Here is a 17646-nt window from a genome sequence, read left to right on the forward strand (position 1 = left end):
TGGGTAACCTAGATCCACATGTCGAAATATTAGTATTGAATATATAGTATTGAATATATGAATATTTACAAGACTGTGAAACTGTGTCTATAAGATACCTGACGAATTAAAAATACAAAGTATATCTCATTTAATTTAGGACATTAGTTCAAACTGAACTGACATTAGAAGTGCAAAAATAGAGAAAATGCGCTATAGGAGGCTTAGCTGTAACACAGCATTACAACTGACCCCACTGGGTGGAAATTTAATCTAGCCAAGCTAACACCTGCTGGGAGTTGGTGACATAGTTTAAAATGGTGCTGTGTTTTAGGCAACATGACAGTCGTTAAGATGATACATGGTTGGATTCTGTGACTTATACCTGGTTCACACTACATGACATCTCTGTACATTCCGATGGTCACTATGTCACATTAGGCGATTGTGGAGTCATAAAATGGTGCTGTGACTTGGCCGACAGACATGACACATGACACACTACACGATCGTCTACACCAGTTATTCCCAGTTGTCTTTCACGACGTGTGATGTCATTGGGTTATTCTTGTCCTATTTTTATTATTATTACTATCATTTCAGTCACTGCGTCTGTTCATGTGCCAGCCAAAATGTTATTGTAGTAACATAATAAGTGCCACCAGACGGCAGGAGCTACATTTGAAGTACTGTACGCAAACATGCAAGTCACTGAATCCTCCACAATAAGTTCCTGCAAATGTTTCACAATTAAAGCCCTTTATAGAATGAAGGGATTCTCTCAACCAAAGTTATAATGGGCTTTTAATTTGAAACAGATACAGGAAGTGTTGAGTTTGAAATGACAGCGCGATGCATTAACTTTATCAAGGCAAACGGGAGAGTATAAAAAGTAAAAATATAAAAATACAGAGGGATTAATAAATAACGGCCTGTTTATAATGTCATCTGTTTCAAATGAAGCTGGTAGCCTCTGCAGTTGTGGTGAGTAAAAGCCACTATTTTTAATTTTCTTACTTTATATCCTCCATTATGAAGAAATAGCATTGTTTGCTAGCTTGATGCTAATGACAGGACTCACCAGGCTGCTAAAGTGCCTCTGCTGTTTCACGACATAATTTTCCCCTTTTTACTCTGTGTGGTAACATCCCTAGAAAAAATATCAAAAACCCCTGGGCTGTTGTTGCTGCACATTTGTCTATGGCAGCAGATCACTCTGTCTTCCTATTGGTCAAAATGACGGCTGTGACGGGAGCAGTCGTGATGGACAAAAAGAAAATCAAACATGCTCGAATTTCTGTTGTAACATGGTGTTGGTTGTCGTCTACGATGACACACTACACGAGATGAAACGATGGATCATTGCATACGACACTCTTATTCATACACAATCCGAGCCGATATCGTACAAAGCTGCGGGCTATAATCGGGCTGCTATCGTGTAGTATGTACCCGCCATTACATAGACAGCTCAGTAATTGAAAAACAGGTATGACAAAGAAATTTACTTATGTTGGCTGAAAACACTCTATGTTACTGAACTCAGGTGAAACACGTCCAATCTCTGTGGAATTTTGCGGATCAGTGTTTGGTGGTAGCTGGAGGCACTAGACCATGATACCAATTTACCACGTGTTAGGTTGTACCCTGCGCTCCCCTACCCACCTCTTTTTCTGCCTGATAACAGTAAACCCACCCATTGGCCAAAAAGCCATTGGAGCATTTAAGAAATAATACCTACTTCCTCCTCTGTAACCTACCCATCCATCTACTACACCCACCTCATCAACTACTGCGACACCATTTAAAAAAACCCCAGCATGTTTTAAATTTAAATGTGAGCTGACTGAATGGACACCCAGATAAATAAATAAATACAATTTTAGAAGAAAATGAGGACATAACAGACCAGTGAAACGAGCCAATGTTTGAGCGAGGTAAAAGCTTTGTTTTGCAGCAAATGTTTTCATGGAGGAGGGGTTGAAGAGTGGTGGGTGGGTGGAGGGGAATCAAACTGATATTTAGCCCCTACTGGCTTTTTTTTCCTCTCCTGCTTTTGTTTTATGCAAGGCTCTTTTTACCACATGGTAGTGACAGATTGTTTGAGCTGAAAGGAAAAGCCATTCGAAGCTAATTAAGCAGCCATTCCAGGCACTATTCGCAGGCAGGAGGGAGAGTAGCACAGGCATTTGTCAGCGCCGTACCCAACGTGGGTTTAATTGACAACCAGGGCTCCTGACTGACAGCTTTTCCAACCCTCAGCCAATCACGAGCCGCGCACGAAGAAAGCCGCGTCGCCATTGGATAGAGCACATCGAGGAGGGCGGAAGAGGACCCACGTGGGGGCCGGGCATAGCGAGCAACACTTGATAGGCTGATATCCTCACGCGCAGACGTGTTGTAGCCTACCTTGTAGATGCTCGAGGTCTCGTTAGAAATAGGTCGATCAATTCAAGTCACTCAAAGGACACTCTGCTGTAGATTAAGCGGTATTCACATCTTCTGCGCACTTCGGCTGTTGAATGAATTTCTATGTGCTCCTATTTTTCTTGGCATAGTAACAGGACTTATTTCTTTTCCTTGGCTGCTCTGCCTCTCCTCGAATTGAGAGCAGAAAGTGTGATCTTCCTGTTTCACATTTTAAAACTATTGTTCGGGGTCAGACCGGCTTCACTTGTAATTGTTCACATATTATAAGCACATTCCACATTTACAGCCCAATGCTGTGTACACTGCATATATCCGCCCACAACATGCACATGAGCAACCTGTTACATTAATCATTCTGTAATTGTTACAGCACCTTTTCCACAACTGTTTACAAACTTCATTGTGTTGTTGCTTTTCAATATATAGCCTACATTTATACCTACACATATGGTCAGAGGTTTACTTTGTTAAGCTCTGTTGTCCATGTTTTAGCTATATCTATTTTGTGTATGTTCATGGAGAGCAACAAAACAAATGGAGTCAAATTCCTTGTATATGTACATATAATTTCCCCCCCAAATAAAGCTGATTCTGATAATGCTTTTATTAAAATGATAAATTCTGTTCAGCTATAGTGGGGATGTTAAAAGTAAGACTTGTCTGTTGATGTCGAAGAAGGCCCAAAGGCTGAAATGTTGTCAAAATAAAAGAACCACATATGAAGCAGGGGTGTGCGCCACTTGTTTTCCACAAAAAAGAAAGACTTCAAAAAAAATTGCACACTTGTTTCATGCATATACTAGTATTTCATCTTATGGACGCATTTAATATTTTTAGATGTAGTATTTCTAGTACTTTGATAGTGTTTTATAGTATAGGATGTTATTTAAAGTGTGACATAGTATATTCTGTAAGTGTAAGATATATATTTATAGAATATATAAAGGTTCATATATAATCCATTCTAGTAATTATATTGCTCCTATGCAATGCCTTAATAACCTGCTGCTACAAGAATTTCCCAACTTGGCGTAAGAACAGATAAATAGTAAGTAAAAAGCAATGAAATACATATATCTATTTGCATATCTACCTATCTATCGATTATTTTCTTGTTTACACCAGCATAAAGTGTTTTAATCGGCATTTTTTTTTAAAGATAAAACTCTCTGGTAAATCTCCATACTGTAAAAACGCAGAAACGCCGGTTAAAATGCGCGGAAACATAAATTATTTCCTTTTGTTTTGAACAAGTTGTTGAACGCACCGAATGTCACTTCAAATCCAAAATGGCGAACTTGTGAGGTCACACACCGCGGCCCAATCAGAACGCCGCTGCCCTGAACACCCCCACGTGGGGGACGCCGCTCTCTGATTGGCCACCGCTGCTAAACTCCTTCGGAGCAGCCCATTGGTTGGTGCAGGGCCCTCTCGCGGCAGTCAGGTCCTCGTGTCAGTGCACAGTCTGTGTGTGGTACAGCGCGCGGCGGAGGAACTGGGTATACCCGACAGCGAGCTCGTGGTATATTTCACAACGGCCGACATTTTAAAAAAAAAAAGAAAGAAATTAACTCGTTTTACTCGCCCGAAAAATAATATTTGGACTTACTGGACGATTGGTGTGTCACTACACTACTGGATGTAATATTCTTTGAAGTTGTATGCCTGCAACAACGTCCGACCGGACGGAGAGACGCTCTCCGCCTCGGGATCACCGGGGTTTTAAAGGACTCTCAAGGAGCAAAGAAGAAGTGTGTGAAAAATAGAGACGGCGACGGACATTTTCCGCCCTTATCACTCTGTGGTGACGATTACAAGTGAAGGATATTAAGCCTCTGTGTCTGGATACTATTTTTTTTTACCTGTGCTGAAGAGAGGGGAGGAATCAGACCAGACAAAGGTAAAAAGGGCGACATGAAGAGAGCCGCTAACAAGACGGGTGGTGGTGGTGGAGGTGGTGCTGGTGGTGGTGTGGCTTCATGGCAGCCGACTTTGAAAGCAGCAGCTCCTTGTTTCTGATTTTTCTTTTTCTTTTTTTCCCGGACCACCAAAACAAGCCCGTTGTGTGTGTTCTTCTTGTTCCCTCTGTGGAAGACAGACAACTCGTTAGATTTACGAGAGAAACAAAGCATCATGTCGCTGAGGTTGTGATCAAAAGTCTCAACTTTGGGATTTATTTGATTCATCGGATCAAACACATTCAGCTGGCACTCTTGTTTCCCCCACTGTGTTATGCAAATCGAGGCAGATTTAGATTAGTTGACAGGAAAATTGGAAATATTTGCAAAGAAATATAAATTTTAAAGGATAAAAACACATTTTATTGTCATTTTGTGAAGCAGGAGATGAAAGTGGAGTCCGGTTAAGTTCATAAAGCTTTAATTCCCGTCGATTTACAACCAAGGTGCTGCCTACGGTCGCTTGCTGCCAAAGTGCTTCAGCCCCTCAGCTGTGCCTCGTTTTCTGTTTGCATAGGTACAAAGGAGAGAGGCCGACTGGGTGATACGTCCAGTGGTCGGGGTCTGAGTGTGAGCCTCGCAGCCGAGAGCAGGGCTTTGTCCGCCGCCATCCTGCGTCTACAGGGGAGGGGGTGGCGGTGATTTTTTTCATCGCACCTTCACTGGGAGAGAAAGGAGAGAGAACACACCGATTCCCTTGTGTAAAGGACGCGATATGTATCCACAAGGCCGGCATCCGGTAAGTACCGAGCTGTCTTTGTCACCACAGTATTTGTGAATTGATGCAAATGCACCGCCCTTCAAAGTAGCCTAATTAGCTCGTCAGAGTGGAGCTGCTGATCCACACCTTACTATTTATGGTCTGCAACGGTGCAGCTGAGGCGCTTCACTCTGGCAGCAGAGAAAACTGGGAGATCGTGTTTATTGGCGACAAGATCAGAGCTTTTGGTTGAACTCGGGGAAAGTAGATCATCACCTCCTGCTGAAGGCTGACTTCATTTCACAGTGCAGTTTGTTGTAATGTCATTTTAAAGGTGATTTCAGCCTGTTCTGCAGCAGACACCGAAACACCACAACTTTGTGCATGATTTTCTTTTCTTTACAACCCCCTCCTTCATCATCATCCTCATCATCAACCTCTGACTACCATGTAACATTACTTTGAGGATGGATGAAGTGACCCGCCTCTGTCATTGCACATCTTGTTGGGTGAAAGCGGCTCTTTCCTCCGCCAGTCAGCTCTCAGGGGAAATGTGAGGACAAACCAGCAGAAGAAAAAAAGCACCATACAGTTTTACAAAGGAGGAGGAGGAGGCAGCGAGAGAGATGAGACTATATCTGGACTGTGAGGGCCTTATTTACACCTCTGGTATCTCCCAACTTTGCACTTTTCAGGCACCTCACCAGCCAGGCCAGCCTGGCTTCAAGTTCACAGTGGCAGAGTCCTGCGACAGGATCAAAGACGAATTTCAGTTCCTGCAGGCCCAGTACCACAGGTAATGACTAGCCTACTGAAAACAGCAATAGCTTCCTGGAAAGAATAGGAAGAGGAAGCTGCTACTGTCTTGTTCCATTTTTGTTACTTCATGCAAGTTTACACTGGTGTTACACCTATAAATATATACGCTTTGAATTTTTAACTTCACCTAACGTACCCAAATCAAGAACGTGCTTCAGTGAATGTAACATATGTCAAACTTAAGATAAAGCATTGTTTTATTTCCTCTTCTCTTCCTAAAGTCTCAAAGTGGAGTACGATAAACTGGCCAATGAGAAGACAGAGATGCAGCGTCACTACGTCATGGTAAGAGCAGCCATTGTAAAACTCTGAATCTGATTTAATGCCGTATCCTCCCTTTAGCCTCAGGTGAACAGTCACAGGTGGTGCAGCCCTGGTGTTTTGCAAAGGCCATGTTAGCATTTGTCCCTGCTTGGTACTGTTGACTCATGCCTGTGTTTTCTGTTTTCGTTGGATAAGAAGGTGCAGGGTGGGGTGTGTGCGTGTGTGTGGAGGGGGGGTTGAAACTCTAGCAGGGGTCAAATGTACAGCTATTGATTGTGGGGTGTGATGACCCCCCTCTATGGCCCTGGGGTCCTCTTTATGACCCTCTGCTACCCCTCCCTCACACACCCAACACGACCCACCGGGGGTTAATGACTGGTCTGCTGATTTTGTGCATGAATCAGTGGGTTTCCTGTATTTTTTAACTCCCCCCAAGGTGAACCCTGGGGTCAGTTAGACACTTCTGACACACCCAGGGGTTTCTCAGATATGGGGAGGACAGCTATAAAGATAAGAGGCTACATGTTGGGGCCAGGCCCTGTCGCTGGAGTCAATATCACAATATAGGAAATGCATGCAAAGTCAGATAGATGCTCAGTGAAATATACCACACATGTTTCACTGTTTTGTGTACCGTCAAGCAAAACTCTGCATAAGTAAAACGCAAAAATAATTGAAATTAGGCAACAGACTTTTGTAAGATGGCGATGTGATATCGTATCATCTAGTTTAATTGATTAGTCATCCAGAATAAAATGAATCAGCAACTATTTAAAGTTTGATTAAGTCACTTTTTAATCAGAAATGTTAAATATTTGCTGGTTCCAGCTTCTTAAATGTGAGAATTTGCTGCCTTTTATGAGGAGAAACTTAATATATGTGGGTTTTGGACTGTTTGCCAGACAAAACAAGACAATTTGAAGACACTGTCTTGGGTTTTTGGAAGTTGTGATCAGCATTTGTTCACATTTTTGGCATATTTTAGACTAAAAGGTCAGCAGGTGAATCAGTGAATAAAGTAGTAGTTGCAGCCCTGTTACATTACATTATAATGCCATTAAAAGTCAGTATCCAATATCAAACCACAGTTCAGCTCGACTGTGTTGTTGTGTGTACTTACACGTCTGCCTTTTCCTTGAAACCTAATAAGAGCTAAGATGGGTGATTGTATTCTATCAAAGAGCCGTGAAGGGGTTAAATTGTTCCATTACTCTAATTAAAACATATCACATTCAGTTCAGAGCTCCCCGATGATCAAATAGAGACAAAACAAATCTGTTCCTCTGCAGAGACGACCCGACTCAAAGGTTCTGTCTCACACAGTAAAAGTTTCACTGTGTGCGTGGAAAAAGGAACAATCTTTATCTGACAAGTGTTGTAACTTAGACCTCACTCTCAGTTTGTGTATGTGCGTGCTTATCTCTGTTTGTACATGAAAGGAATGACTTTAACCAAACGCAGCAGTACGTTTGTTAAATATTATTTTCCCTGTGAGGAACCAGAAGGTGGTGGGAGTAGCTATAATAAATGGAAGCTGTTTGCTATGTGTTTGATAAACAAGACAGACAAACTACTCGGCTTTAGTTTGTATCTGTTGGTGGGCTCACAGGCTTTTGGCTCTCACAGGCAGTTAATGTTGTATTCAGTGGTAGTATTGGCGTCCTCCTTTGTTTTTGAAGCCACAGACAGTGTTTCAGCTCAAAGACTGGCAGTGCCCAGTAGAAGTAAATGAGAACAGTAGCCAATCGTCCGTCAGCTGTCGCCGCACAAAGAACATGAAGTTGTCACCCTCTGTGGTTAATGTCAGGGTGTTTTTAATCACTCACCCCCTGTGCTGCAACAAGTTACTTAATACATACCTATCCTTTTTATTGTTTGTGCTCTTTAGAGGACAAATAACAATGACTGTATGTACACAATAATATCTCACTATTACTCAGAATATGGCAGTATTCTGAATTTGATACGTGTCATGTAAACAGCATATTCTACTTGGATATTGAAAGTTTGGCCTTTTTTCTTAATGGCCCCGACAGACTTTCTGACTTTTAAGTCCAAATCTGACCCGAGCCCGACACAGTTTGTTACCTGACATAGTTACTGTTATCATGGTTTCAGTGTGTAAACGGCCATCAAAAGGCTGCTGTTACACACAGTCAAACACGCCGCACGCACAGCAGCATAGCGCTGTACACACACTCAATTGGAAGGGAGCCTGTGTTGCGTTCAGCGTAAATGACAAATTCCAGCACTTGAATAGGCCATAGCACAACACAGCAACTTGTCAAGTGCGCTGAACCCGAGCAACATTTTTGATTTGTTATTCTGTCAGGTTCGGGTCTGGCATCCACACTCTGGTGCACACAGCGCATTTGGAATATGCGTCTCAACTAGCTTTTTTACTGTAGTTTGCGACACACTGCCTCTTGCCCGTTTTCGGTCAGCTTCATGTGTTGTCATGGATATGTTGTACACAAACCAACTAGCCAACATCTTGCAAAGCTGGGCTAGAGATGCATGTCCAAAAGAGAAGCCCACATTTTGGTCAGAGGGAGAAACGCACCTACTTTTAAACATTATGAAAGACTTGGATATTAACAGGGTTTTAGATACGCGCTAATATCGTAACACCAACCTTTTCAAGAAGGTTTTCAGTAAGTTCACCACAGGTTGAAAACTTTGAAAAAATCCCCAAAAAGAAGCAAAGCAGCAGAAGCGGCTTCAGCTATTCCACTTTTTTATATTTTAGCGTCATAAACGACAAGTTAGGGCACGTTAATCAGAGTATGCGCGGCATGTAAACAGTAATATTATTGGAATATTCATTTTCATTACCCATGTAAACAGCGTAGCAGAAATATTGTGGAATAAGGTCAAACCATGGAATATTTTGTGTCATACCAGTCGAGCAACATTTTTTCACAGCTTTGTTGCTCTTACAAATTATCTGTCCCTCAGCAGAGAAAAGTCACAAGTAACTTTGGATGCATATTTTGTTTTCCCACATAGATACCATGAAGGATAATATCTGGGATCATATCTTGCGTCTTACTCCTTTGAGTAAATGTGTAAATGAAAATGCATCATTGAAAAGTCTTTGAAACAAAGTTTGTAGGCTAACTGTATTATGTATTAATGTTTCGTCCTCTCCTGTGTTTTACAGTACTATGAGATGTCCTACGGCCTCAACATTGAGATGCACAAACAGGTATGTAGCCATATCAGGGATTGTCTGTGTACAGCCAAAGCACTGTTTTTTTCCCCTAGTGATTGAGGAATATAAACACACACTCTCTCACACACACACACACACATACCTGACCTTACTTTCTACCCTCATCCTTAAATGGCTTTAGGAAGCATACACACACTGGCTTCCTGTAGTGAAAATGCTGACAGGCTAAACAACACGAAGGGCACGCTGCCTGATGGGGATGGTTTGATAAGATTAAAGTGAAGTATTTGGCAGACTGACTGAGAGGATGTGTTTTTGTGTGGTTTGTCCTTCTGAATGTGTGTGTGTGTGTGTGTGTGTGTGTGTGTGCGCGCACATATGCACTACTCTGTGTCTGCCTCCCCAGTGCCAGCCAGGCTAAAAGCTCATTAGTTCAGCTGCCACCCAGCACTGGGCATCATGCTGCAGTGGAAAGTCTTCTACAGATGAATAGGGCAAATAATATCCGCAGCTTCCTCTACACCACCCAAGGAGCCGTTCAGTAGTCTGCAGGCGTGAAGGAAGAGGGCGGGGTGGGGGCGCAGATATGTCGAAATCGTCTTAGCCTTTAAAATAGTGACCACCTTTCACATCAGGCATCTTTGTTGGTGTGCTTCCAGTTGATCTTTGGCCCGTCATGTTGAACATTTTGAGGGCATGTTGGCGTAGTGTTTGTGGAAACCATCTCTCAATGCTCTTCGCTAGCTCAAAGCCCCCTGCACCACCATGACTGCACCCGAAGTAAGATACAGGAAGCTTAGTGGCTCCAGCACAGCAGTGCCTTTCTGTCAGCTGAGCTCTGATATTTCTCTGGATGGAAATATGTACTTTATTCAGTGACTTTGTTAGGTATGTTTTTTTTTATTGTTTGTTTTGAAGTCGTCCAACAGTATGTTAGAAATAAGTGATCTCACTTTAACATGTTATTCGTTGGGTTTAATGTGTCTGAAAGAATTATTTGAGAGAAGATTGGACAGAATAATTTTTAAAGGTCAGTAATCAAGAAAGAAATACCAAACATCCGATGGGATCGGTGTCTTAAACATGAAGACAATCGGAAACTGAATAGAAACGGTGTGACAGTTTTTTATGTCATGATTATAGTGACTGAATTATCAGTGCTGATTAATGTGCTGACAGTTTTAAGAAATGACTGATGGACACATGCAGTCATTTCGCTGTGTTTTAAACCACAAAGTTAGCAGCACTATGTACGTTTGTTTGTGTAAACATAAAAATAATGACAGTGCCAATACCTGATGTAAACATGAAAACCATTTCAAAAATACATTAACATTAATAATGGCCCCATGTGGACATGTGTCTTGTAGACTGTTGCTAACTCTGGTATTTGCTGCGAGTTTTTCAATGCACAGTAGTCAAACACAGTTTTAATGATAATTCAAATTTGAAATGGTAATACTGACTGTAGGGAATTTAACTGTGGTTAATCGTGAAACCAGTAACAGTGACATTGAGCCCTTTTTAACCAAGATGAACCAAGATCACAGGATGTCATTTTGGCTTCTGGGAAATTGCAGTGAGCATTTTGTTTTATTGTTTTAACATTTTATGGACCAAACAATCAATAATAAATAATAAAAGAAACATTAGAGAGACACGTGATAATGAAAATAGTTTAGGTTGCCGTTCAAGGTTTGCAGATAGATTCAGTGTTTTTTATCTAAACTACAGGGTCACATAACAGCATTATGAAGGCACGGTCATAATTTAAGGAGTGTGCATGCCGTCCTGTTTGCTAACTTCTGGTGTGGTTAAGATAAGACGTCTGCTACTGTAGACACCACAGTCCTAAATGCACAACATCACCCCTCTATAAAGTCAGATTACACCTGTAAACAACTCCACAAAACAACTCTGTTTGGCTAAAGATCTGACCCGAGGCCTTTTAGTCAGCCGAGTGAAACCCACATTTTCTTTTCTATTAACCGACATTACCATAATCTTTTATTCACTTCACTTGAAAAGAGGAAAAAAAGATTAGCGTGATCTCAAGATGGCCCTCTTTTATCTTTCTACACTTACATTTCCATTTTCTGTGAATCTGTCGTGCCTTCTGTTTCCCACAGTCACCTTTGCCTCCTTGATTCTCCTCTCCCACCTCCTCCTCCTCGTGCCCTTATGTCTTTTCATTGCTCCCCCCCCCTCCTCTGTCTGCCCCGCCACCCAGACGATGTGATGTGAATGATGGTCCTTGTGTCATTAGCTGTGTGATATGATGTATGAGAGTGGGAGTCTGTCAGAGGGGGAGAAAGAGAGACAGAGAGAGGTGGAGCGGAGGCTTCATGGCCCACAGATCCAGAAGGTTAATGGCATCAGTGGGAGGGTAGCCCAGTTGGAACAGCAGCACACTGCACAATTCATCAGGTGTAGATGGTTTTTGTAGGCGTATGCTGTGTGTGTGTCTGTGTATGTGTATGTGCTAACTAGCTGTTAGAGCCCCCCCAGTCCCACCCAGCCCTCTGTTCTTGAGTGTTTTTTTCTGTCAGGCACTTATCACCAACAAGGAGGTTGCAGGGTGGGGGTGGAGCTGGTTGTTGTGGGTGGATGCTGATGGCAGTGGACAAAATAAGGGGGGATGGAGACGGGGAAAGGAGCGAAAGGCTTCAGGGTAAATGGGTTAATCGACTGGTCCTCTCCTGTGCATCTCCTTTGTTTATCAATAAGCCCGGTGGAGTCGACGGAGCACTCTGAATAATGCATGACTCCTGCCACCTCCCTTCCTCCTCCTCTCCCCTCCCTAGTGAACGAGTGTTTGTGATGACATCAGCGAGAGGTAAACAGACAGCCCTTAGCTGTCCCTGTTATTGGTAGGAAGGGAGGGAGGGTGGATTATTGGATGCAGGCAGGCACATTACTTCGCTTGTGTTGAAGATTTATTGCAGTGTGAAAAAAGACGTGATAAACTCACTTTGTGTTGTTATCGCTACAAAGCTGGATTGAAAAGCAGGGGAATGGGCGAAAAACCACACACACATATGCGCATATAAATAAATACTCATATCCCTTACATGGCAACAGTAGTTGTGTCTTTACACACACACACACAAACACACTGTATTTCAAGTTCCAACAGACACACAGCTTCCCTGACGCTGCTGCTGAGCTGAATGGTTGCTAGCGAAGGGATCTGTGCGGTTGCCGGGGGGTAATTTGTTTTGACAGTGTCTCTTATGATGGCAAAGAGTGCAGGGTGGAGGTAATCACCCTCGCTTGCTGTCAATAAGTGATTTTAATTAGCGCAGCTCATTAGGCTGCCTCAGCAACATGCCCTGCTGACTTTGTGGTGTGGGTGTGGTGGGGGCTGCTTTGTTTTTCACTACCTCTGTTCTCTGTTGTGGTCCGTGTTTATCTCTCTTGTATGCTTGCCTACATTTTGATTTCACTTCTCTCTTATGGTAAATTGAAAGGGAAAGGGACATGAATTGAAGGATTAACCATTAACTGATAGTATATCATACCATTGTATTTGCCTGCCTACTTTTGTCGCACCATAGGTAGCCATTTTGTGTATCAGCTGTGTGTATCCATTTCCTCACTTGTTGAGTGAATGGGAGAAACAGAGAAAGTGCTTTATCAAGGAGTCATGTCCGTTTCCTGGATGGAGGAAGAGGGTGAGAGGAGGAGCAGAGGGAAGGGAGAAAGAGAGCTTGTGCAAATGAATAATTTATACAGGATTCCTGGAATTGTTTGCCAAGGTGATGATGGCCGACCTGTCTCTAAGCCAAAACAAACTGACTACGAGAACACACACACTCACTCTCAAGGGAGCTTGACGAGGTTATTGGAGGCTGTGAGACATGCTTTATTTTGATAGCCAGGCTAGAAGGGCTGGTAGAGCAGTGTTACACAATTAGTGTCTTGGTGTGTGTGTGTACGCAACCAGCTGATGATGGTTTTGTCTGTTGGTGTGGCTGTGTGTATCCGTGCACCTTTGCTGCATAATTCAAAATGAGATGTATAAAAAAATATTGTTTACATGGTGATTTAAAATCGGATGTAGTCTGTTAGAAAACGTCCCATTTCCATATGCTCCCCTGCAGGAAAGGATGTCACTTCAGTTTTGTGTGTATGAGCTGAAAATAGAATGACATGCACATGCAAAATATTCTTCATGCATTTGTAATGAACAAGATACCTCTAAGTGCCTCTTTCTTCCTCTGCTCTGGCTGAGAAGATAATTCCCAAACAGCCCCCCCACCCCCCCATCACCACCACCACCACCACCACCACCACCATCATCATATGCCACTTGGTTTCCTCGCCAATTGAATCCTCGTCAGAGACTCTGCTCTCCACTTGGGGGCTAATGCCTGGAGCGACAAACAGCCAAATGGCTTTCAATGCACCATTGACAGAGGGATGCAATGGAGAGAGAGCCTCTCCAGGCTCTGGTGCTACTAGACAACCCTGAGTACCTGTAATTGTGGAGCTGCAGTGAAAAGCTTCTGCCGGCTCAAAGGCTTCTGTTTTCAGTGGCTTTAAGTGACAATAAACTCTTTCCAGTGCCTGTCTCTGCCACTAAAAGCACTGTGGAAAATAGTGCCTCCAAAGTAAAGCGGGAGTAATTTAAGAGTGCTGCGAGTCATTGGATGTGATGTGTTATGAGTTTTTTTTCCCGGCCAAATGGCTGCGAAAAGTCATGTAAATAAGCCATGTGCCCATTTGCCCTCCCTAACATGTGTGAACTCTGTCTGAACAGAGTGCAGTGACTCGATCTGAAGAGGAAGGACAAGATGTAGTTGATAAAGGCAGCCATTCAGTTGACGGCTTTCACAGTTGATGCGTGACTCATGCGTTCTCTAACATTCTCTTAAACTGTAGTTGAGATATGACAGGTAAAATGTGAGGCAACAATAATTAGGCCACAAAAAGAAAAACAGAAATGGATGCAGAGGAAGTCTGTTCCATTGTTTTATTTCCTGGCTCCAAAGTAATATTTTGACTCTGGGGTAAATTTCAGAGGAAGCTAAGGGTTTGGGAACATTTAACCTCAAAAAAACGCGAGCGCAGCTCAACATGATCTCAGCTCTCAAAGCACCTGGTGCTCCAGCTCGCCTTTCACAATGAACTGCTGAGAGAATTGTGTGTGTTTTTTTTATCACATCGCACTAAACAATCCAACACAAAGGGCAGAGTGCACCTGAATTTCATGAATGTTTTTGGCTCTTGAGTGGTGATTTGCTACGAACAAATGGATGCCTTTCTTTGTGAATCGGTTTGCGGTGAGGGTTTGTAATGTTGTTGCTCTAATAGCTGAGTGTATCAGCATACCGCTGTTTCCTACAAGCCCCATGTTGCTCCCCTTGCAGCCATTTCCAGAGAAGTGGTGTGATACTGAAACACTCTAATCCTACTGTGTGTCATTGTATCCAACCCCCGCTAATGATGATGGTTTATGAGTCTCCGTAGAGCTCCCTCCCTCTTCTTTCTCTTTCTCTCTCTCCGTGTCAACCCCCCCTCACCCCCCCCAGTGCAGCCCGCTCCCTGCCTCCCCACTCCCAGTTATCCCTCATTAATTTCCCGTGCCGATCAGATCGACAGGCCGAAAATTCAATTTAATGACCTGCCTCTTTGCTGCGCCTAATATGATTTTACAGGCTGTTCTGGTCAGGGCCCCAGCCCAATTTACATAACGATCAGCCGTGCCAGATAGCGTTGCCCCAGCAACAGAAGAGGAGGAAGATGAGTGAGGAAGAGGAGGAAGGAGGGAGGGCACAGAGGAGAGTAGTGGAGATTAGCAGGGAGGGGTGTGAAGGAGTGTTTGGAGGAGGAGGGAGGGAGGGTGGATGGAGAGAGAAAGCACAGTGCGTCTAAGGTCAGACAAGAGGTTGTGAGATAATTCCTGACAGGCCAGCAAAGGTCTGTCCCCCTCCTCTTTTCTCCTTCTTTTCCTGTCCCCCCCCTCCTCCAAAAATGAACAGAGAGCCGTGCAAAAGGCTACCGGCACCTCCTGTCCCCCCTTTTCCTCTTTCTTTCTCCTCCCTCCCCCTTTCACAGTCAAACAAGGTTAAGGGAGAAAATGAGTGGAATGCGGCAGCGTATAAAACGGCGGGAAGGACCTCTTCACCCCCCACACACCTGCTGGGCCTCCACCCCTAATCTCTCAGAATCAATTAGTTCACCTCCCCCGCTTCAGTCAAACTACATTACCTGAGTGTCAAATCAGAGCGTTTCACTCCACCATTCATCACAACCACACCCCACCCCTTCTCCTTTATTCTGCTTTCCACTTTTGTCTTCTTCTCCTCCTCCTCCTCCTCCTCCTCTTCCTCCTCCTCCTCCTCCTGTCTCTGTGGAAAGTACAGATTTTAAAAAAGGAAATGGGTTTGGGCAAAATGTCTTGGGACATTCAAGTGCGGTAGGCGGGCAGCGCAGCGTATCCATTTGTCCAAATGCAGCGCTGTAAAGTGCTCTATGTTCGTCGAGCGCTGCAGTATCATCTTACTCTCCCAGCTAATATTCTGTGGTCGATACCAAAGATGCCTCTGATAGATAGGACCAGAGAGTTAACCTGTCTGCCTCAGCGTGCCCCACCCCCCTCTCTATGGTCCGTAATTATGAAGTATGGACCTCATTATGGTCTCTCCAGCCAGATGGTATTAGCATATTTCAGCCTCCTAATGAAATAAGGCCTGAGTCTAATGGAGGCAGGAGAGAGGGGGAAGTAAATTTGTTCTAAGGCGGTCCCAATTTAGTTAAGAAATACAGGGTCTGTCCAGATGGACACTGCAAACATTTATATATATCTGTGAGTGTGTGTGTGCAAATGCACACTCTTTTGTTTTATAGGTAGTTTAACTGTTTGATTGTGATGTTGCCTGTAGCGCGCAGTGAACTATCATTCTGACATGTTCTGTCTCCTCTTCTACAGACTGAGATTGCCAAACGTCTCAATGCAATTCTGGCTCAGATCATGCCGTTCTTATCACAAGAGGTGAGTGTCACTCCATCCTGCTGCATTTAAAGAGTGAGAATAATGTCATTCACTATGCACAGTAAGTGTACAGGACATTTAGGCAGAGACCCAGTCAATGACAAGGCATCTTAAAGAGTGCAAGACATGCAGTCATTGCATAATTGTAATACAGATTTTAAGCTATTATGTGAACCATTAAAGCAAGGGTGTCAAACATACAGCCCAGGGGCCAGAACCGGCCCGCCAGAGGGTCCGATCCGGCCCACTGGATGACTTTACACACCTAATATTAATGCACTTGTGAAGGCTAAGAGGTGTCAGGTGTCAGGAGCAAGTACAGTGAGTAGCTTTCTTCATGTAAGAACTGCTTTAGAGACTTTTCCACGCTGACCAGAATACAGTTCTCCGAAAAAGCAATGCATACTTATTTGTAAATGTTTTGAAAGGCAGGGAATTATTTAACCTGCTTCCTCAATAGCTTCCACTTTAATTTGGTGTGGTGATGTCAGGATTACTACACTGGAGTGGAAGTGTATAGAAAAATGGACATTTAATGACAGTGAGTAGTAGACCGACTAAATGTGGAAGAAGTGTGATATACTGTTAAAATTGGTCTTATTCTTCTGAATACATCACAGGCTATTTGTCATGTGTTTTGGAAATGGATACGTATTTTTAAAATGTACTTCTTTAAATCAAACGAAAGGGGGAAAATTTGAAAGTGTTTGTTATTTATGCAGTGGTTTCACTGGTCTGGCTCACATGTGATCAAATTAGACTGTATGTGGACCATGAACTAAAATGAGTTTGACACCAGTGCATTAAAGGGTAATTGATTTAACAATTTTAGCAGCACAACTGCACTGAATCATGTATTTCAGTCCTAAATGAACTTAAAACAAGTACATTATTTGAGTCACCTGCCATGACTTCAGAGTGCTGCTCTGCATTGTGACACTGAACATGCAAAGAACATACAAACAAGTGTGCAAATGCTTTTAACAAGTAGGAAACTATAATTGGTTGTGTAGGCCTCCTGACAATAGGTCTCTGTTAAACTGGTTTCTTTTAATTTCTCATAGCACAGCACAGCTCTGGGAAAACTGTAAATTCCTACATGGCGTGTGTGTTAAATTACACCTCAGGGATACACAAACACTGTTGCACGAACTTTGCGCTTCATTGGTCGATATATACTTTATTAAATTTTTAATCCTGATTGATGGATCATTGGGTAATCATAAACCTCCCATGTTCTTATATATTATAATGTACCTACAACGAGATTTCTTATTATGTACATCAGTGCTGATGATGCAGAGTCTTTTTATGGGACTGTTGT

At 43.1% G+C, this 17646-nt stretch overlaps 1 protein-coding gene across 9 annotated transcripts in view; it reads left to right on the top strand.

Annotated features, from left to right (window-relative positions):
* Positions 1-3871: 3871 nt before the first annotated feature.
* Positions 3872-17646, top strand: part of tle3b (TLE family member 3, transcriptional corepressor b) — a 37305-nt gene continuing 23530 nt past the window's right edge. For all 9 annotated transcript variants that reach the window (XM_049597066.1, XM_049597028.1, XM_049597037.1 and 6 more), the window contains exons 1-6: positions 3872-4309; positions 4885-5106; positions 5763-5863; positions 6108-6171; positions 9314-9358; positions 16260-16322. In XM_049597066.1, the coding sequence (XP_049453023.1) occupies positions 5083-5106; positions 5763-5863; positions 6108-6171; positions 9314-9358; positions 16260-16322 (297 nt within the window). In that variant the 5' untranslated portion in view covers positions 3872-4309; positions 4885-5082. The remainder of the gene's footprint in view (positions 4310-4884; positions 5107-5762; positions 5864-6107; positions 6172-9313; positions 9359-16259; positions 16323-17646) is intronic.

This window comes from Epinephelus fuscoguttatus, linkage group LG2, assembly GCF_011397635.1.
Source record: "Epinephelus fuscoguttatus linkage group LG2, E.fuscoguttatus.final_Chr_v1".
NCBI lineage: Eukaryota > Metazoa > Chordata > Actinopteri > Perciformes > Serranidae > Epinephelus > Epinephelus fuscoguttatus.